This window comes from Excalfactoria chinensis, chromosome 13 (assembly GCF_039878825.1).
Source record: "Excalfactoria chinensis isolate bCotChi1 chromosome 13, bCotChi1.hap2, whole genome shotgun sequence".
Taxonomy (NCBI): Eukaryota; Metazoa; Chordata; class Aves; order Galliformes; family Phasianidae; genus Excalfactoria; species Excalfactoria chinensis.
In genome coordinates this window covers 15,205,013-15,226,967 of record NC_092837.1, presented here as the reverse complement: position 1 = coordinate 15,226,967, position 21,955 = coordinate 15,205,013, and the positions used below count along the sequence as shown (strand labels likewise).

The window sequence follows — 21,955 nt, the reverse complement described above, 5'->3', positions numbered from 1 at the left end:
ATTCAGTGATTCTGTTTTCTGGTTCTAGAAGATGCTCTTCCACTGGAAATGAGATTATTACATTGCAGGAAATCCTTCCTTTGAGAAGGTATTAATCATCTCAACATTATATTTTCTGTGTGAGGAAAAAAGAAGCATAAGATTTAACAGGATATCATACAGTTTCTCAGAGGAACTAACTTCCAAAATAGGCCCAAGAGAAAAGGCTTCAGCTCACGGTTTGTTTATTTCTGTGTGCTTCCCACCACGAGTTTGCTTTGACTGCCACCTTGGACATTGCATTGTTTAGGGTTGCATAACTTCCCAACAGCACATGTGCTGGGTGTGTTGGGTGTGATGGTCTTGAAACAGAAGGTTAATGACCCCATATATAATTTCTGCTTCCCATTTCAGCCCTTCTCAAGCTCTCTGCATGATGGTACATTGAGGGAAAAACATGTCATTATCCACACCCCTGACATGATCTTTGTACATGTAGTAGATAAACAGGCTGGACTAGTGGTCATTTGAATCTGTTTGTTGTCAGCAAATATTGAAAACAATCATAGGAGAATTATTTGGGAATGGCTTGGGGAAGCTGTATTGAAGAGCTTGTGGAGGAAAATGTATTGTTTGAACACTGATTTCACAGGAATGGAACAGACTTTACAGGAAGGTAATCGGTATGATAAGAGCCACTCTGTGGATTCATCATTTGTCAGCTTTGCCTTGTTTGTTGTCAAAGGTTAAACTAGTCTGCAGTGTGGATGAGTGGTCTTAATGGACTGGATGACATGACTTGAATGTTTACAGCAGTCATGATAAGGACTTGAATACACTTTGTTTCCTTATACTATCTCTGAATGAAGTGCTCTTGATAGAAGCTGACATATGGCATCATGATGAACGTATACATAATGCAAGAAAAGGTTGTGAATGCAGAGCAAGGATGGTGGGTGGCTGCATTTGAATGTGAACAGGTTGGTCAGAAGTGACACTGTGTGGACAATGGTTTGATTTCATGGTGTTAAGATCTGTAATATATATTCATCATTTTTATTTATTTATTTGTTTTGGTACAGTATTAGCAATCCTCTGATGGCAAAATTTGTGTCTGTATGTAGAATGATAGTGCATATCTCTAATGGCTTACGAATATTGTATGAAACCTCTAATGTGTCTAGATGTGACATTGTGATGTAGAGTTTCTTCATAGCTGTAATTCTGTTTATAGGCCTTCTCTCAGGGTTTCTGTGTTTCACGTTTCCCATTTGCTGGACAGAGAATATGCATCTGGAAATGATAAGGTTGTATTGCAGAAACCCCTGACCTTCCTTGAGCAAGTCTCAGCAAACACATGATTACAGAATGTTATGTGTGTCAAAACTGAGATGGAATCTGTCATGGTTTGCATTGTTAGAGTAATATGGTTACATTAATGATGGACTTGACCGTCTTGAAGGTCTTTTGGAACCTGAACAATTCTGATTTTATGTTTCTATGGTTTCCTGAAATCATTTGAAAAAGTTCCTTTATTACCTTTTTCCTTTAAAGTTCCATATTATCGGAGATGAGTAAAAGAGTTGGAAACTTTCTGAGAAGTGGTGATTTTTTTCTAAAATGAAATTCTCTACTGTGCAGTTTAAGGGAACAATTTGAGGCCCTACTTGCAGCTTAAAAACTGATTGGCTTCCAGATGTAGATGGATTGAATTTGAGTGTCTACAGGGATGACCACTCCTAGAGGAGTTTCTCAACCACAGTTCTCTCTGAATACTTCTATGTGTTGCTTGACTGATGGTAACATTTTCTGCCCTTATATCCATGTACTTATGTTGAATTCAAAAAAGCAGCAAAAATGGTGTTATGCTTTTTTTTTACTTACAGTAATGTGTTTTGTGTTCATGAGCCTTGTTCACATCAGTCACTAGCTTGGTATTTCAGAAGAATCAGAGCTGGTGTGGAACAACAGAGCTGTGTTGGTAACTCATTGCTCTCATTGTTAATATATCTGTTGCAGACTTAGACCTTAAAAGACGGTGCATTAGAATTGTGGAAATGAGGGGGTCGTTTCCATGCTTTCATTGTGTAAAGCGGTCAAGGATAAAGCTTGTATATATTTAACTTTCCAAACAGTGTCAGTAAATTAAGAGCTCTTTCTGTTGTCCTAAACAGTAGGAAAGTGGAAACTGCCAATGGTGCTGATAAAAGTCAGAGATTTCAGAGTGCTGTGTAACAGCTTGGCTTAGAGTTTGGAAAATGGTTGGGTTAAGGAAGCTCTGTATGGCCTCTTGAAAGCAAACTTCTTGTCTAGATTTCCTTTCACATCTGATGCCAATGCCTGCAACTATTTCTGCTATGATCCCAGTTTCTTTGTCCTTAGAAGCAGCGTTGGTTCCCCCATTATCAAGTATTTGGCAAAAACCACATATGTAGAGCAGGCCTGAGAAGTGAAAGGAGACTGCAGCTGGAGGCACTGACTTCCGTGATGCTGACTGCAAAAAAGATTGGAAGAGTGTTAAGGGGGAAGATGTTCCCGGAAAACACTGTCCTAGGGTCATACTAGATCCTGTATAGTGCTATTGTATCACACCTGTATACACACCTGGATGCATGTCTCTGATGGCACAAGGTTTCCTTCACACCAGGTACCATGGTGTTTTCTTCCAGTGTATGTGTAGGTACCTTGTTAGAAATTGAAGTGAACTGAAAGCAAGGCCAGAATTTTCAACTGTTCCAATCTTTAAACTCACTAGAGGGATCTGATGGGTGTCAACTGTCCAAAGACTGACAGAAATTATTTCTCTGTCACTTCTGTGTAGGTGCTCACTTGTGCATGTCTTATTTTTCCAAAGGCTAGAGATGATTTTTCTTGCAACATAGATATAAAGTTCACAGGCAGTACAAAAGCATCAAGTTTTCCCTTGAATCAGGAGGACTGATGGGTCAGCAGTGTATTTCTCTGTACCAAGATTTGATTGTTAGTATTGTGCCAAGGTTGGTGTCTCTATCACTTGGTCCCTTTCTTTCAGTGTCATGGCATTCAAGAATGACAGTCTTGTTTGTATGAGCCTTCAACCAACACCACTGGATGTGAAATCATGATGTGGTAAGATGCGGCCTGAATTTTCACTGGCTCATTTTAAGGCAAAATTGTGTCAATGAAACTACACACTGCAACAGTGCCCAGTACAAGGATGAGCTGCTTCTCCATAATTTGAATTGAAAATGTTTGAAATGACTGAGCTACTTCTTTGCAGGAAGGAATACAGCCATGCTCCTCTACCTGCTGCTGCAATCAAGAGGTAGCAAAAGGTCGTGAAACACTGCATACATCCATGAAATCTTAAAGACCTGTGGCATACTAATTACATGAGGATGTGGTACACAATAATAGAGAACTACCTGGATTGGAAACATGTCAGCATGATGCACTAGAAAATGTGCAAAGGACACACCCTTTATGATGTGCTATACATACAGGAGAGCAGGTTACTGTAGGCTGTTGACGCTAAAAGAACAAGAGATGGAGGAAGTGTGACAGTTTAGTAAAGGCAACTGAAATGGAAACAAGAGAGATCATGAATTTCATGCAACACTCAGATTATTAATGACGTCTGGAAAACTCTGGAACATTACCTGCACGAGTGACTGCAAGAAGAATCTCTGGACATCGGAAGGGAGACAGTCCTTGTGCAAAAAGGGGCTATGCTTCAGAAGCGTTAGGAGATGCAATAAACAACAAAGGTTCTCCTTGTTCTGGGTGAGAAGTAACGGACTGAATAGCAGTTCTGCAGCCTGTATAGAATAAGCACGATCAAATAGATCGTCTCGATGGAATCGAGAAACACCGGGTGAAAGGGAATGTAGAAGAATATTAGCAAAATCCTGACAGGCGGAGCTCGGTGGAGTCGTGCGTGCAGTGCCGGCCGGCGGCTGCGGGCGCCGCTGTTCACCACGGAGGAGAGGAAGGAGAGGAGCGCTGCAGGCAGCCCCGCCCGCTGCGGCCCGGCTTTCTCGCTCGCTGTGTCGGTGTCCGTGCAGACTACGAGCGGCCCCGCGGTGCGGAGCGGTGCTGCAGCGAGGCGGAGGGGCGGCGGGAGCGGTCAGCAGCGGCCACGGAGACAGAAACGAAGCCGGAGAAGAAGGCGAGAGAGAAGTGGGAGAAGAATCAGCAATTGGAGCGGCGCGGAAGCGGCGAGTGTGAGGTGCCGGCGGGGCCGTGCGGGAGATGTGCGCGGCCAGAGAAGGGCGCTGGGGCCGGAGGCAGCGGGCGCTGCTGTGCTGCGTGTTGGTGGCGGCGTGGGAGGCGGCGTGGGGGCAGCTGCGCTACTCGGTGCCCGAGGAGCTGCCCAAGGGCTCGTTCGTGGGCGACGTGGCCAAGGACCTGGCGCTGGAGCTGGCGGCGCTCGGCAACCGCGGCGCCCGAGTGGTGTCCCAAGGCAGGACGCAGTATTTCGCTCTGCATGCGAACAGCGGCCACCTGGTGACGGCCGAGAGGATAGACAGGGAGCAACTGTGCCGGCTGCAGGAGAAATGCGTGCTGCGCTGTGAGCTGATCGTGGAGGGCGAGATGAAGGTTTATGCCATCGAAGTGGAAATCACGGACATTAACGACAACGCGCCAGCCTTCGGAGAATCACAAAAGGAACTGAGAATTAGCGAAACGACATCCCAGGGAACGCGGTTCCCCTTACCTATGTCACACGACCCAGACATAGGTGTAAATTCTCTGCAGAGCTACACGCTGAGCGGCGACGAGCACTTCTCGCTGTCCGTGCAGGCGGGAGCCGACGGCGAGAAGCGTCCCGAGCTGGTGCTGGCCAAGGCGCTGGACCGGGAGGAGGCGGCATTTCACGAGCTGCTGCTGAAGGCGAGCGACGGCGGCGATCCTGGGCGGACGGGCACGGCGCGCATCCGCGTGGTTGTGCTGGACGCCAACGACAACGCGCCCGCGTTCAGCCAGACGATGTACACGGTGCGAGTGCCCGAGGATGCGCCTGTAGGATCCACGATGCTCAGCGTCACCGCCACCGACCCCGACGACGGAACCAACGGCGATGTGATATATTCGCTGAGAAAAGTGACAAACGAAGCAAAGAAGTTCTTCCATCTCGAACCTGATACAGGCGAAATCAAACTACTCAGAAGCCTTGACTTCGAAGAAGGAGACTCGTATGAACTGGAGGTCCAAGCACACGACGGTGGTGGCCTTTTTGACACGGCGAAGGTGTCGATCTCGGTGACGGACGTGAACGACAACGCGCCCGAGATTTCGGTGCGGTCGTCGCTGAGCGAGATCTCGGAGGACGCGTTGCCGGGGACGGTGGTGGCCCTGCTGCACGTGCAGGACCGCGACTCGGGCGCCAACGGGGAGGTGCGGTGCAGCCTGGGCGAGGGCGTCCCGTTCCGTCTGGAGCGGGCGCTGGACGACTACTACAGCGTGGTGACGGCGCGGGAGCTGGACCGCGAGCGGGCGTCGGAGTACAACGTGACGGTGCGGGCGGCGGACGGCGGGTCGCCGGCGCTGCGGAGCGGCGCGGTGCTGGCGCTGCGGGTGCTGGACGTGAACGACAACGCGCCGGTGTTCGCGGAGGCGCGCTACAGCGCCCGGCTGCCCGAGAACAACGCGGAGGGCGCGCTGGTGCTGACGGTGCGCGCGTGGGACGCGGACTGGGGGCAGAACGCGCGCGTGCGCTACCGGCTGCGGGAGGGGCGGCTGCGGGGCGCGCCGCTCTCGTCCTACGTGTCGGTGCAGGCGGAGACGGGCGCGCTGTACGCGCTGCGCTCGTTCGACTACGAGGAGGTGCGCGAGGTGGAGCTGTGGGTGCGGGCGGAGGACGGCGGCGCGCCGCCGCTCAGCAGCAACGTGTCGGTGCGGCTGCTGATCGCGGACGAGAACGACAACGCGCCGCAGGTGCTGTACCCGCCGGCGGCGCCGCCCGCTTCGAGTTCGGGCTCGGGCTCGTGGGAGTCGGGCGCGTGGGGCTGGTCGGGCGTGGAGCTGGCGCCGCGCTCGGCGGAGCCCGGCGCGCTGGTGGCCAAGGTGGTGGCGGTGGACGCGGACGCGGGGCAGAACGCGTGGCTGTCGTACGAGCTGGCCAAGGCGACGGAGCCGGGGCTGTTCCGCGTGGGGCTGCACAGCGGCGAGGTGCGCACGGCTCGCTCGCCGCTGGCCCGCGACGCGGCGCGCCACAGCCTGGTGGTGGTGGTGAAGGACCGCGGGCGGCCGGCGCTGTCGGCCACGGCCACGCTGACGGTGGTGCTGGCCGAGAGCGTGGCCGAGCTGCTGTCGGAGCTGGGCAGCGCGGCGGCGCCGGCCGAGCCCGCGGGCAGCCTGACGCGCTGGCTGGTGCTGGCCGTGGCGGCCGTGTCCTGCCTCTTCCTCGCCTTCCTGCTGCTGCTGCTGGCGCTGCGCCTGCGCCGCTGGCGCCTCTCTCGGCTGCCGCCTCCGCCTTCGGCCGCCGGCGTGTTGCGCGGCGTGCCGGCCTCGCACTTCGTGGGCATCGACGGCGTCCGCGCCTTCCTGCGCTCCTACTCGCACGACGTGTCGCTCACGGCCGACTCGCGCAAGAGCCAGCTGCGCTGCGCGGGCGGCAGCTGCTGCGACACGCTCCCGGCCCGGCCGCCGCCCGACGAGGCCGCTCCGTTGCGCGGGGAAGACGCAGCCGTCCAGCGCTCCTCCGAGCTCGACTCCCTCACGGTGAGTGCTGCGACCGCGGCGGCCTTCGTTACTCTCCCTCCCCTGTCTGGTAGATTCAACATTTTTGCCTGGTTTCTCTTCAAGTTCTAAACGCAGGTCTCATGGTGGGTAATCAACTTATTGATGACTGCTATGTCATTGGTAAATGTCCAATGGGGTTCTGTTTCCATGCAGTCCAAGAATGTTTTCTGCTGTCAGTAGGAACATTTTCATGTTCTTCGGTTTTTGTGAGATGTCACTGTTTGAAATGTTTTTGTTCATGATCAAGGCAGTGCCAATTTTATTATGGTTGACTGTGACAGTAAAGTCTGCGTATGTAGAGAAAGGTGAGTGATTGACTGGTCTCAAGGCTAGGAAATAGGTGGCTAGCATGGTTTTGAGATGGGTATGGTTTGATGTCATAGCTGGTGCTAAGTCCGTGCTGTTTGACCCACAACCTTAGTTTACTTGTCGTTAGAGGTAATAATAGCCCCCTGGAAAGGAAGATTTCACACGAATTGTATGTGGAACTCGAATTTACTGCTAGAATGGCATATAATGACAGTGTGAAAACTCATGTATCCATCTCTAGTTTCCTGTATGCCTGTATGTGATACAGACTTCCTCCATCTCATTCTGTAACTTTCTCTACTGTCACCGACAATGGCAAGTGATCCATCTCACTTGTTGGTTGTTACTTGCAGCTGTTCATTAGGGTGAAGATATCCCTGGAATTTGATTTTTATTGATCTACTGGACGATTTATCAAGGCTGGTATTTTGTGTATTGCAATCCTGTAGGTGTGACATCAACACAGTCGATGTTGATCTAAGCATTCCTTCCTTTTTTGATTGAGGTACCAGTTAGAGAAATATGGAGTTGTCATCTTGCATAGTTGGTTAACTGGAACTGTTATTGCACGTCTCAGCTTTGGTCATCGAGTTGTTGTCTTGTCAGTGTGATATTCGAGCAATAGGATGCTGTGCTTACAGCATTGATACAGCACATTTTAGTCTAATCCACTATTTATCCACTTTCATTACTTTCATTACTATCCACTTTCACTTACTGCTGTTTTTGTCCACTTTGTTTTCTGCTTTCCTAATGGTTGAGTGGGTAAAGGAATGACATCTGTGGAGAGACAGGTCAGATATGAAGGAGTTCAAGTTGCTCTTGTCTTATCTGTACAGATGATTGGTGTCCATGGTGGGTTTTTATCTTTTATTTGCAGAAGTACCTTATCCTTTAATCTAGAATACATTCCTTCACTTCATTACATTTCTTGTTGGTGTTTCTTCCGAGACTTCTGTATGGCTGATATCCCTCAAAGCATGGAAAATTCCTCAGAACTGTTGGTCAGGGAGGTGAAACATCCATCCATACTTTGTATGTTCTCAGCTGTCAATACTTGGATATGTTTATGTTTCCTTAAAGCATAACTGAATGAAACGCTCAGGCTGCATGTGATGTATCATGGATGGTTGGATGCTGACTGGGAGTTTCTTGCTATGAAAATGAGAACCTACTGTAGAGCCTGTGGAATAGGTGGGTTATTGTGGTTTTGTCAGGGCAATGTTTTGATGTAGTAGCTCATGCCAAGACCCGTGCCATTCACAGTATGACCTTGGTTTCCCTGTCCTTAGCAGTAATGTTAGAGCCCAGTGAACAAAAGTTGTCTATGAGGCTGTGTATGCAGAAAAGTATTTTCTGGTTAGAATGGTAACATTGCTTTGAGAGACTTCATTTTCCTACCTGTACTTCAGTGTAACCTTGTGATGTAAATTTTCTTCGTAGCCATCATTATCTATTCAGGCCTGTATTTCCCAGAAGGATTTGGATCACGTTTCTGATTTCTAAACAGGCCTTTTACATTTGGAGGTGTAGGTGTTGTAATGTAGGAAATACATCCTTTCCTTGATGAGACTTCAATGAGCAGAATACTCCTGCTCCTCTTTGCCCCCTTCTGTAGGGACAGGGTATCAGAGCCTCCTCCACCATGGGGTGCCACTTCCCAGACCCACCCTGCTTGCTCTTCTGCCCCTCAACACTGACCAGAACATCAATGTGTGGTAAACAGACTGAGCTGGAACTAAGACAAGACTGACAATTATTTGTGATAATAAAGGGACAAAGGGAATTAAAAGTCTAAGCAGAATATCTCACAGTTTCCTCAGAAAAAGGCCTATGCCAAGGAACTTAAACTACAGATCTTTTATTTCTCAATAGCCCCAAGATTGGTTCTACTTTGATTGCCTCCGTATTCTTTGTGTTGTGAGCAGGATGAGGCATGTCCTGAAAATCACATGTACTTGATGGTAGGGTGAGCTTGTCTTGGAACAGAACATAATGACCCTGTGTATAACTTATAAACTGAGATGGAGTATTCTACAAGTTGATAGTGATTGTACAAGGAGGTCAGTATTTAATCACAGACAGGAAAATTAGGCTAGATGATAGGAGGAAATACTAACTTTGAGCACAGTGAGGCACTGGCACAGGAGCTGTTTTCTGTGTGAGATCTATTCCAACAAAGACCATCGTGTGGGATATTAAGAATGAATGAAGAAATCTTCTTGCAAGCGAACATGATATTTGTGCTACTGGTAGGAGCTGGTGTGAAGAGAAAATGTCAGTCAAGGATGGAATGAAGAATCTTTGCAATTCGTGGCAGAGATTGTGTATCCATGAAAGTAAGAGAGGACTCACAAGTACTCACCAATGGGAATAACTAAGATTCTCCTTCCAAAGCGTAAGACACACAGAGGAGCTCTCTGCTATCTTTTTGATCACGAAAACAAATAAGAAGAGGAAGAATCCGGTAGTTAGCAGCAAGAAGCGAATGACAGAAGAAAGATAAATGCGGGGATATTAAAAAATGCTGAGAGATTGCAGAGTGTGTTGTGCGGTCCCGACGGTTCTCCTGGCAAAGGCAGCGGCAGCGCTCGGTGGAGCCGTGCGTGCAGTGCCTGGCAGCGGCTGCGGGCGCCGCTGTTGACCACGGAGGAGAGGAAGGAGCGGAGCGCTGCAGGCAGCCCCGCCCGCTGCGGCCCGGCTCGCTCTCTCGATCGCTGTGTCGGCGTCCGTGTGGGCTGTGAGCGGCCCCGCGGTGCGGAGCGGTGCTGCAGAGAGGAGGAGGGACGGAGGGAGAGGTCAGCTGCGGCCGCGAATACGGAGCAGGAGAAGAAGACGAGAGAGAAGTGGAGGAAGAAGTCGGAGGCGGAGCGGCGCGGAAGCGGCGAGTGTGAGGTGCCGGCGGGGCCGTGCGGGAGATGTGCGCGGCCAGAGAAGGGCGCTGGGGCCGGAGGCAGCGGGCGCTGCTGTGCTGCGTGTTGGTGGCGGCGTGGGAGGCGGCGTGGGGGCAGCTGCGCTACTCGGTGCCCGAGGAGCTGCCCAAGGGCTCGTTCGTGGGCGACGTGGCCAAGGACCTGGCGCTGGAGCTGGCGGCGCTCGGCAACCGCGGCGCCCGAGTGGTGTCCCAAGGCAGGACGCAGTATTTCGCTCTGCATGCGAACAGCGGCCACCTGGTGACGGCCGAGAGGATAGACAGGGAGCAGCTGTGCCGGCTGCAGGAGAAATGCGTGCTGCGCTGTGAGCTGATCGTGGAGGGCGAGATGAAGGTTTATGCCATCGAAGTGGAAATCACGGACGTTAACGACAACACGCCCAGCTTCCGAGACGGAGAAATTGAACTGAGAATAAACGAGATGGCAGTCCTGGGATCGACGTTTATCCTGAGTAAAGCTCAGGACCCAGACGTGGGCAAGAATTCCCTACAGAGCTACACGCTGAGTGGCGACGAGCACTTCTCGCTGTCCGTGCAGACAGGAGCCGACGGCGAGAAGCGTCCCGAGCTGGTGCTGGCCAAGGCGCTGGACCGAGAGGAGGCGGCGTTTCACGAGCTGCTGCTGAGGGCGAGCGACGGCGGCGATCCAGCGCGGACGGGCACGGCGCGTATCCGCGTGTCTGTGCTGGACGCCAACGACAACGCGCCCGCGTTCAGCCAGGCGGTGTACACGGTGCGAGTGCCCGAGGACGTGCCCGTGGGCTCCACGCTGCTACGCGTCACCGCCACCGACCCCGACGACGGAACCAACGGGGCAGTGAAGTTCTCCCTTAAGGTACCCACAGAAGTGGCATCCAAAATCTTCTATGTGGAGCCCGATAGTGGAGCGATAAGCCTAGTGAAGAACCTAGATTATGAGGAAGAAGACACTCACGCATTCGAGGTGCAGGCACATGACGGTGGTGAACTTTTCGACATTGCAAAAGTGTCGATCTCGGTGACGGACGTGAACGACAACGCGCCCGAGATTTCGGTGCGGTCGTCGCTGAGCGAGATCTCGGAGGACGCGTTGCCGGGGACGGTGGTGGCCCTGCTGCACGTGCAGGACCGCGACTCGGGCGCCAACGGGGAGGTGCGGTGCAGCCTGGGCGAGGGCGTCCCGTTCCGTCTGGAGCGGGCGCTGGACGACTACTACAGCGTGGTGACGGCGCGGGAGCTGGACCGCGAGCGGGCGTCGGAGTACAACGTGACGGTGCGGGCGGCGGACGGCGGGTCGCCGGCGCTGCGGAGCGGCGCGGTGCTGGCGCTGCGGGTGCTGGACGTGAACGACAACGCGCCGGTGTTCGCGGAGGCGCGCTACAGCGCCCGGCTGCCCGAGAACAACGCGGAGGGCGCGCTGGTGCTGACGGTGCGCGCGTGGGACGCGGACTGGGGGCAGAACGCGCGCGTGCGCTACCGGCTGCGGGAGGGGCGGCTGCGGGGCGCGCCGCTCTCGTCCTACGTGTCGGTGCAGGCGGAGACGGGCGCGCTGTACGCGCTGCGCTCGTTCGACTACGAGGAGGTGCGCGAGGTGGAGCTGTGGGTGCGGGCGGAGGACGGCGGCGCGCCGCCGCTCAGCAGCAACGTGTCGGTGCGGCTGCTGATCGCGGACGAGAACGACAACGCGCCGCAGGTGCTGTACCCGCCGGCGGCGCCGCCCGCTTCGAGTTCGGGCTCGGGCTCGTGGGAGTCGGGCGCGTGGGGCTGGTCGGGCGTGGAGCTGGCGCCGCGCTCGGCGGAGCCCGGCGCGCTGGTGGCCAAGGTGGTGGCGGTGGACGCGGACGCGGGGCAGAACGCGTGGCTGTCGTACGAGCTGGCCAAGGCGACGGAGCCGGGGCTGTTCCGCGTGGGGCTGCACAGCGGCGAGGTGCGCACGGCTCGCTCGCCGCTGGCCCGCGACGCGGCGCGCCACAGCCTGGTGGTGGTGGTGAAGGACCGCGGGCGGCCGGCGCTGTCGGCCACGGCCACGCTGACGGTGGTGCTGGCCGAGAGCGTGGCCGAGCTGCTGTCGGAGCTGGGCAGCGCGGCGGCGCCGGCCGAGCCCGCGGGCAGCCTGACGCGCTGGCTGGTGCTGGCCGTGGCGGCCGTGTCCTGCCTCTTCCTCGCCTTCCTGCTGCTGCTGCTGGCGCTGCGCCTGCGCCGCTGGCGCCTCTCTCGGCTGCCGCCTCCGCCTTCGGCCGCCGGCGTGTTGCGCGGCGTGCCGGCCTCGCACTTCGTGGGCATCGACGGCGTCCGCGCCTTCCTGCGCTCCTACTCGCACGACGTGTCGCTCACGGCCGACTCGCGCAAGAGCCAGCTGCGCTGCGCGGGCGGCAGCTGCTGCGACACGCTCCCGGCCCGGCCGCCGCCCGACGAGGCCGCTCCGCTGCGTGGGGAAGACGCAGCCGCCCACCGCGCCTCGGAGACCGACGCCCTCACGGTGAGTGCTGCGATCGTGGAGGTTCCCGCGTCTCTTCCTCCCCTTTTGCCTGTCCTTTGGAATCTGACATTCCCCTATATCGTGTTTTCTCTCCCTGTTCCATGCTTCTATTGGTGGCAAGGTTGTTGATATTTTATGTTTCCTCATTTCTCTTAATTCAGCTCTCGCTGGCTCTTGACATCCCTCGTTTACACTGATTTTTGATCCTTATATCCCCAATGTGTCTAGAAGTTGGTTTATTTTTCTGCTTTTAGATTAAATTTTAGTTATTTGGAATTCTACATGCTGACAGTGTTTTTGGTCAATGTGTCTTATGATTGGAATAAGCATATCCTCATTTGGCAATATCTGTTTGTTATCAAAATCGAATACAATCTTTTCATTTGGTAGTTTTTTTCAATAGCTTTGGGATTCCTTGTGTGAATGGATTGTGATGAAAACAGGGCTTGTTTATTGATGCTTCTCAGGCTTTTATTAATGTCCTGATGACCTGATTACAGTAGATCTGGGTGTGTATTTTCCAGCCCTTTCTATGGCATCTCCATTACTGTTTTATTGCTTTAATGTCTAGTTTAATAATGTTTGGGCAGATCCAAGAGTGATGTCTCTGCACTGTCGGTGCTGTTCACCACTTTGGTACATTCAACATTTTTGCCTTCTTCTTTTCACATTCTAAAAGCAAATCACAGTGTAGCTGATGGCCATTTATAGCCTGGAATACTATTTGTAGATGTCCAATGGAGGAGCTGTTTCCATACCTGCCTTAGATGTTTAGTGTTGCCATTAGGAAGAATGTTCTTTGGTTTCTGTAAAATATCAGTGAGTGAAATCAAGTTAGTGCCTAATGCTGCTATTGTTGATCGTGGAAGGAAAGTCTGTATATGTTGAAAAAAGGAAGTGAGAGGCTGATATCGAGTCCACAAAGTATGTGGTTACCATGGTTTGGAGAAGAATACAGTTTGATTTTATACCTGGTGCAAAGTTCTGAGCTGTTTGCACTGCTGTTCTTATTTCCCTGTCATTAGGGACAGTGTCTGTCCCTGGAATTGAAGATTTCACCCCTATTCTATGTGGAACAATTCTTTAGAGCTAGAATGGCTTATAATCCCAGTGTGAAGCCTCATTTATCTATTTCTAGTTTCCTGTGTCTCTGTGATGTACTTTTCCTTCATTATGATTTTCATGTGTTCAGGCCTCTCCTTCCTGGATGGTCATGTTTCATGTATTATACTAATATTTTTACTAGCTGTCCTAAGGTGTTTCTTGTAGGAAGCAAGGTATACTAATAACTGTGCTATACATTACATCCTGTGGCAGTCCTCTTCTGGTAACAGAAGCAATGTGTGTTAGACATGGCTTTGCCCATTGGTCAATGGTATGTGTCAGCAGTATTACTTATACATACATGTTTTTTAGACAATATGTCTGTCTTTCTGCTTGTACATTCTCTTCTTGAAGGCAAAGATAAATCCTAAGGATAACTGGCTCTTGGCCTGCTTTTGACCCTTTTGCTTTTCTCATCTGGAAGAACACCAGTATTGACATCAGAAGTCCTTGATTAAACTCACCACAGTTAAGGAATCACATTGATGAGTGGCACATTGAAGGAATCTGTGAGTAATTGTGTTTGGGGGGCAGCAGATAAGATGCCAGTTCTCCTAGCTTAAGGTGTGTTTTGAAAACAAGAGGGAAGGGGAGGTACTATCCAAGAACCTGCTGAGAGTGAAAATGTTCTGTGTCCACTGTGGAGTTTCTTGGAGCAGGTGGGAGTTGGAATTGATGATCCTTGTGAGTCCCTCCCAGTTTGGGATATCTCATGATTCTTTGATTGTGTTTTCTGGTTCTAGAAGATGCTCTTCCACTGGAAATGAGATTGTTACATTGCAGGAAATCCTTCCTTTGAGAAGGTATTAATCATCTCAAGATTATATTTTCTGTGTGAGGAAAAAAGAAGCATAAGATTTAACAGGATATCATACAGTTTCTCAGAAGAACTATCTTCCAAAATAGGCCCAAGAGAAAAGGCTTCAGCTTACGGTTTGTTTATTTCTGTGTGCTTCTCACCACGAGTTTGCTTTGACTGCCACCTTGGACAATGCATTGTTTAGGGTTGGATAACTTCCCAACAGCACATGTGCTGGGTGTGTTGGGTGTGATGGTCTTGAAACATAAGGTTAATGACCCCATATATAATTTCTGCTTCCCATTTCAGCCCTTCTCAAGCTCTCTGCATGATGATACGTTGAGGGAAAAACATGTCATTATCCACACCCCTGACATGATCTTTGTACATGTAGTAGATAAACAGGCTGGCCTACTGGTCATTTGAATCTGTTTGTTGTCAGCAAATATTGAAAACAATCATAGGAGAATTATTTGGGAATGGCTTGGGGAAGCTGTATGTGAAGAGCTTGTGGAGGAAAGTGTATTGTTTGAACACTGACTTCACAGGAATGGAATGGACTTTGCTGGAAGGTAATTGGTATGATAAGAGCCACTCTGTGGATTCATCATTTGTCAGCTTTGCCTTGTTTGTTGTCAGAGGTTAAACTAGTCTGCAGTGTGGATGAGTGGTCTTAATAGACTGGATCACATGACTTGAATGTTTACAGCAGTCATGATAAGGACTTGAATACACTTTGTTTCCTTACACTATCTCTGAATGAAGTGCTCTTGATAGAAGCTGACATATGGCATCATGATGAACGTATACATAATGCAAGAAAAGGTTGTGAATGCAGAGCAAGGATGGTGGGTGGCTGCATTTGAATGTGAACAGTTTGGTCAGAAGTGATACTGTGTGGACAATGGTTTGATTTCATAGTTGGTGTTAAGATCTGTAATATATATGCATCATTTTTATTTATTTATTTATTTTGGTACAGTATTAGCAATCCTCTGATGGCAAAATTTGTGTCTGTATGTAGAATGATAGTGCATATCTCTAATGGCTTACGAATATTGTATGAAACCTCTAATGTGTCTAGATGTGACATTGTGATGTAGAGTTTCTTCATAGCTGTAATTCTGTTTATAGGCCTTATTCTCAGGGTTGCTATATTCCACGTTTCCCATTTGCTGGACAGAGAATATGCATCTGGAAATGATAAGGTTGTATTGCAGAAACCCCTGACCTTCCTTGAGCAAGTCTCAGCAAACACATGATTACAGAATGTTATGTGTGTCAAAACTGAGATGGAATCCGTCATGGTTTGCATTGTTAGAGTAATATGGTTACATTAATGATGGACTTGACAGTCGTGAAGGTCTTTTGGAACCTGAAAAATTCTGATTTTATGCTTCTATGGTTTCCTGAAATAATTTGAAAAAGTTCCTTTATTACCTTTTTCCTTTAAAGTTCCAAATAATCGGAGATGAGTAAAAGAGTTGGAATCTTTCTGAGAAGTGGTGATTTTTTTCTAAAATGAAATCATTACTGTGCAGTTCAAGGGAACAATTTGAGGCCCTACTTGCAGCTTAAATCCGATTGGCTTCCAGGTGTAGATGGATTGAATTTGAGTGTCTACAGGGATGACCACTTCTAGAGGAGTTTCTCAACCACAGTTCTCTCTGAATACTTCTATGTGTTGCTTGACTGATGGTAGCATTTTCTGCCCTTATATCCATGTACTTATGTTGAATTCAAAAAAGTAGCAAAAATGGTGTTATGCTTTTTTTTTTACTTACAGTAATGTGTTTTGTGTTCATGAGCCTTGTTCACATCAGTCACTAGCTTGGTATTTCAGAAGAGTCAGAGCTGGTGTGGAACAACAGAGCTGTGTGGGTAACTCATTGCTCTCATTGTTAATATACCTGTTGCAGACTTAGACCTTAAAAGACGGTGCATTAGAATTGTGGAAATGAGGGGGTCGTTTCCATACTTTCATTGTGTAAAGCGGTCAAGGATAAAACTTGTATATATTTAACTTTCCAAACAGTGTCAGTAAATTAAGAGCTCTTTCTGTTGTCCTAAACAGTAGGAAAGTGGAAACTGCCAATGGTGCTGATAAAAGTCAGAGATTTCAGAGTGCTGTGTAACAGCTTGGCTTAGAGTTTGGAAAATGGTTGGGTTAAGGAAGCTCTGTATGGCCTCTTGAAAGCAAACTTCTTGTCTAGATTTCCTTTCACATCTGATGCCAATGCCTGCAACTATTTCTGCTATGATCCCAGTTTCTTTGTCCTTAGAGGCAGCGTTGGTTCCCCCATTATCAAGTATTTGGCAAAAACCACATATGTAGAGCAGGCCTGAGAAGTGAAAGAAGGAGACTGCAGCTGGAGGCACTGACTTCTGTGATGATGACTGCAAAAAAGATTGGAAGAGTGTTAAGGGGGAAGATGTTCCCGGAAAACACTGTCCTAGGGTCATACTAGATCCTGTATAGTGCTATTGTATTACACCTGTATACACACCTCGATGCATGTCTCTGATGGCACAAGGTTTCCTTCACACCAGGTACCATGGTGTTTTCTTCCAGTGTATGTGTAGGTATCTTGTTAGAAATTGAAGTGAACTGAAAGCAAGGCCAGAATTTTCAACTGTTCCAATCTTTAAACTCACTAGAGGGATCTGATGGGTGTCAACTGTCCAAAGACTGACAGAAATTATTTCTCTGTCACTCCTGTGTAGGTGCTCACTTGTGCATGTCTTATTTTTCCAAAGGCTAGAGATGATTTTTCTTGCAACATAGATATAAAGTTCACAGGCAGTACAAAAGCATCAAGTTTTCCCTTGAATCAGGAGGACTGATGGGTCAGCAGTGTATTTCTCTGTACCAAGATTTGATTGTTAGTATTGTGCCAAGGTTGGTGTCTCTATCACTTGGTCCCTTTCTTTCAGTGTCATGGCATTCAAGAATGACAGTCTTGTTTGTATGAGCCTTCAACCAACACCACTGGATGTGAAATCATGATGTGGTAAGATGCGGCCTGAATTTTCACTGGCTCATTTTAAGGCAAAATTGTGTCAATGAAACGACAAACTGCAACAGTGCCCAGTACAAGGATGAGCTGCTTCTCCATAATTTGAATTGAAAATGTTTGAAATGACTGAGCTACTTCTTTGCAGGAAGGAATACAGCCATGCTCCTCTACCTGCTGCTGCAATCAAGAGGTAGCAAAAGGTCGTGAAACATTGCATACATCCATGAAATCTTAAAGACCTGTGGCATACTAATTACACAAGGATGTGATACACACTTGTCTGCAATGATCTTGGACACCTCTTGTGAGTTGTTCTCATTTCTTGGAGGCTTGGAGACAGAGTTTGCCTTCTCAGTGGGATCAGGGGAAGTCCAGCCTCCTTGTCTAACACGATAATAGGGAACTACTTGGATTGGAAACATGTCTACATGATGCACTAGAAAATGTGCAAAGGACACGCCCTTAATGATGTGTTATATATACAGGAGAACGGGTTACTGTAGGCTGTTGACACTAAAAGAACAAGAGATGGAGGAAGTGTGACAGTTTAGTAAAGGCAACTGAAATGGAAACAAGAGAGATCATGAATTTCATGCAACACTCAGATTATTAATGACGTCTGGAAAACTCTGGAACATTACCTGCACGAGTGACTGCAAGAAGAATCTCTGGACATCGGAAGGGAGACAGTCCTTGTGCAAAAAGGGGCTATGCCTCACAAGTGTTAAAAGATGCAATAAACAACAAAGGTTCTCCTTGTTCTGGGTGAGAAGTAACGGACTGAATAGCAGTTCTGCATCCTGTATAGAATAAGCACGATCAAGTAGATCGTCTCCATGGAATCGAGAAACACCGGGTGAAAGGGAATGTAGAAGAATATTAGCAAAATCCTGACAGGCGGAGCTCGGTGGAGCCGTGCGTGCAGTGCCGGCCGGCGGCTGCGGGCGCCGCTGTTCACCACGGAGGAGAGGAAGGAGCGGAGCGCTGCAGGCAGCCCCGCCCGCTGCGGCCCGGCTTTCTCGCTCGCTGTGTCGGCGTCCGTGTGGGCTGCGAGCGCCCCGCTTTGCGAAGGGGTGCTGCAGAGAGGCGGAGGGGCGGCGGGAGAGGTCAGCAGCGGTCACGGAGACAGAAGCAAAGCCGGATAAGAAGGCGAGAGAGAAGTGGAAGAGGAAACAGCAATTGGAGCGGCGCGGAAGCGGCGAGTGTGAGGTGCCGGCGGGGCCGTGCGGGAGATGTGCGCGGCCAGAGAAGGGCGCTGGGGCCGGAGGCAGCGGGCGCTGCTGTGCTGCGTGTTGGTGGCGGCGTGGGAGGCGGCGTGGGGGCAGCTGCGCTACTCGGTGCCCGAGGAGCTGCCCAAGGGCTCGTTCGTGGGCGACGTGGCCAAGGACCTGGCGCTGGAGCTGGCGGCGCTCGGCAACCGTGGTGCCCGAGTGGTGTCCCAAGGCAGGACGCAGTATTTCGCTCTGCATGCGAACAGCGGCCACCTGGTGACGGCCGAGAGGATAGACAGGGAGCAGCTGTGCGAGAAAGAGCCACAATGCATGCTGCGCTGTGAGCTGATCGTGGAAGGCGAGATGAAGGTATATGCCATAACAGTTGAGATCATAGATATAAATGACAACGCTCCCAGCTTTAAGAAATTAGAGACGGAAGAGAAAATAAATGAAATGACCGCCCCAGGAACACGATTTCCTCTGCCGGAGGCTCACGATCCGGACGTGGGCAAGAATTCCCTGCAGAGCTACGCGCTGAGCGGCGACGAGCACTTCTCGCTGTCCGTGCAGACAGGAGCCGACGGCGAGAAGCGTCCCGAGCTGGTGCTGGCCAAGGCGCTGGACCGGGAGGAGGCGGCGTTTCACGAGCTGCTGCTGAGGGCGAGCGACGGCGGCGATCCGGCGCGGACGGGCACGGCGCGTATCCGCGTGGCTGTGCTGGACGCCAACGACAACGCGCCCGCGTTCAGCCAGGCGGTGTATACGGTGCGAGTGCCCGAGGACGTGCCCGTGGGCTCCACGCTGCTCAGCGTCACCGCCACCGACCCCGACGACGGGACCAACGGAGAGGTACAGTATTCATTTCCAGAGATTTCCGACAAAGCTTCAAAAGTATTCCATCTTGAGCCCGAATCTGGAGCGATCAGGCTGTTGAGGAATCTGGACTTCGAGGAAGCCGACTTCTACGAACTCAAAGTGAGGGCAAGGGACGGAGGTGCCCTATCGGACACAGCGAAGGTGTCGATCTCGGTGACGGACGTGAACGACAACGCGCCCGAGATTTCGGTGCGGTCGTCGCTGAGCGAGATCTCGGAGGACGCGTTGCCGGGGACGGTGGTGGCCCTGCTGCACGTGCAGGACCGCGACTCGGGCGCCAACGGGGAGGTGCGGTGCAGCCTGGGCGAGGGCGTCCCGTTCCGTCTGGAGCGGGCGCTGGACGACTACTACAGCGTGGTGACGGCGCGGGAGCTGGACCGCGAGCGGGCGTCGGAGTACAACGTGACGGTGCGGGCGGCGGACGGCGGGTCGCCGGCGCTGCGGAGCGGCGCGGTGCTGGCGCTGCGGGTGCTGGACGTGAACGACAACGCGCCGGTGTTCGCGGAGGCGCGCTACAGCGCCCGGCTGCCCGAGAACAACGCGGAGGGCGCGCTGGTGCTGACGGTGCGCGCGTGGGACGCGGACTGGGGGCAGAACGCGCGCGTGCGCTACCGGCTGCGGGAGGGGCGGCTGCGGGGCGCGCCGCTCTCGTCCTACGTGTCGGTGCAGGCGGAGACGGGCGCGCTGTACGCGCTGCGCTCGTTCGACTACGAGGAGGTGCGCGAGGTGGAGCTGTGGGTGCGGGCGGAGGACGGCGGCGCGCCGCCGCTCAGCAGCAACGTGTCGGTGCGGCTGCTGATCGCGGACGAGAACGACAACGCGCCGCAGGTGCTGTACCCGCCGGCGGCGCCGCCCGCTTCGAGTTCGGGCTCGGGCTCGTGGGAGTCGGGCGCGTGGGGCTGGTCGGGCGTGGAGCTGGCGCCGCGCTCGGCGGAGCCCGGCGCGCTGGTGGCCAAGGTGGTGGCGGTGGACGCGGACGCGGGGCAGAACGCGTGGCTGTCGTACGAGCTGGCCAAGGCGACGGAGCCGGGGCTGTTCCGCGTGGGGCTGCACAGCGGCGAGGTGCGCACGGCTCGCTCGCCGCTGGCCCGCGACGCGGCGCGCCACAGCCTGGTGGTGGTGGTGAAGGACCGCGGGCGGCCGGCGCTGTCGGCCACGGCCACGCTGACGGTGGTGCTGGCCGAGAGCGTGGCCGAGCTGCTGTCGGAGCTGGGCAGCGCGGCGGCGCCGGCCGAGCCCGCGGGCAGCCTGACGCGCTGGCTGGTGCTGGCCGTGGCGGCCGTGTCCTGCCTCTTCCTCGCCTTCCTGCTGCTGCTGCTGGCGCTGCGCCTGCGCCGCTGGCGCCTCTCTCGGCTGCCGCCTCCGCCTTCGGCCGCCGGCGTGTTGCGCGGCGTGCCGGCCTCGCACTTCGTGGGCATCGACGGCGTCCGCGCCTTCCTGCGCTCCTACTCGCACGACGTGTCGCTCACGGCCGACTCGCGCAAGAGCCAGCTGCGCTGCGCGGGCGGCAGCTGCTGCGACACGCTCCCGGCCCGGCCGCCGCCCGACGAGGCCGCTCCGCTGCGCGGGGAAGACGCAGCCGCCCACCGCGCCTCGGAGACCGACGCCCTCACGGTGAGTGCTGCGACCGCGGCACTGCTCGAGCCTCTCCCTCTCCTCTAGCCTCTCACTCATTCGCTTAGGATATCGCTATTTCTGAGCACTGTTTCTCTCTCTACCGTGTAGTGTTTCAAGTGGGGTGGCACTCGAAGTTGCTCTGGCAGCTGCAGCCTTGCTGTAGGATCGAAACTTCAAGCTTTTGCTATTCAGGCTTCCTATGGAAACATGATTGACATCTGGTTGTTGATCTGTTGGAGAGTGGTTTTGTTGTAGCAGACAAGTGTGAATACTGAGTTTATCAGTTGTTACGTTGTCTTTTCTGTTTGTTCTTGTTCATATTACTCATCATATCCTTTCCCCTTTTATCTCTCACTCCTTATCCTTCTCTGCTCCCGCACATAGTTGCAAGTGTTTTGACTCACTCTTTGGATGGGAATAAGGAATAATATAATTGTTCTTTCAGGGAATTAATTGCTTGTTGTGGGCCTCACTTCTGGTTAGCTGGTTGTCATTTTGTGTGGGTGTGAAATCTGTTCCACTGGTGTCTGTACTTACGGCATCAATACAGTGCATGCTGATAGAAGTCACCTTTCCTTTCCCATTTGAGGTAACAGTAGGGTTTTTGTTAGCAGCATTCCTGTCAGTTATCAGCTTTCTTATTTCCCACCGATCACCCAGTTGAATGAATGACATCTGTGTAGAGTCAGGGCAGATATGAAAGAGTTCAGCTTGCTTTTGTTGTGCCTATACAGATAATAGGTGCTCTTGTTCTTTCTGGTCCTACCTTGTTTGGGATTTTTAATTAATGGATGTATTTGTTTGCTGCTTGTCTCTTCTTCCTTGGTTTTGTCCACAGAGATCTGTTTGTGCCACATGAAACTGATCTTAGAATGGTAGAATCATAGAATGGTTTGGGTCAGAAGGGACCTTTAAAATCTGTTGCAT

General features: G+C 51.9%; 3 protein-coding genes across 3 annotated transcripts; all 3 read left to right on the top strand.

Moving 5' to 3' along the window:
• Positions 1–4,209: 4,209 nt before the first annotated feature.
• Positions 4,210–6,771, top strand: LOC140258381 (protocadherin gamma-A2-like). The gene has a single exon (XM_072348589.1). The coding sequence runs from the start codon at positions 4,210–4,212 to the stop codon at positions 6,769–6,771; it is 2,562 nt and encodes an 853-aa protein (XP_072204690.1).
• A 2,896-nt stretch (positions 6,772–9,667) lies between these two features.
• On the top strand, positions 9,668–13,904 carry LOC140258380 (protocadherin gamma-A5-like). Its single transcript, XM_072348588.1, has 2 exons — positions 9,668–12,401; positions 13,860–13,904. The coding sequence occupies exons 1-2, from the start codon at positions 9,930–9,932 to the stop codon at positions 13,902–13,904; spliced, it is 2,517 nt and encodes an 838-aa protein (XP_072204689.1). The 5' UTR covers positions 9,668–9,929.
• Positions 13,905–18,314: 4,410 nt separating this feature from the next.
• On the top strand, positions 18,315–21,073 carry LOC140258379 (protocadherin gamma-A5-like). The gene has a single exon (XM_072348587.1). It carries the CDS (start codon positions 18,554–18,556, stop codon positions 21,071–21,073), a length of 2,520 nt encoding a protein of 839 aa, XP_072204688.1. The 5' UTR covers positions 18,315–18,553.
• The last annotated feature ends 882 nt before the right edge of the window (positions 21,074–21,955 follow it).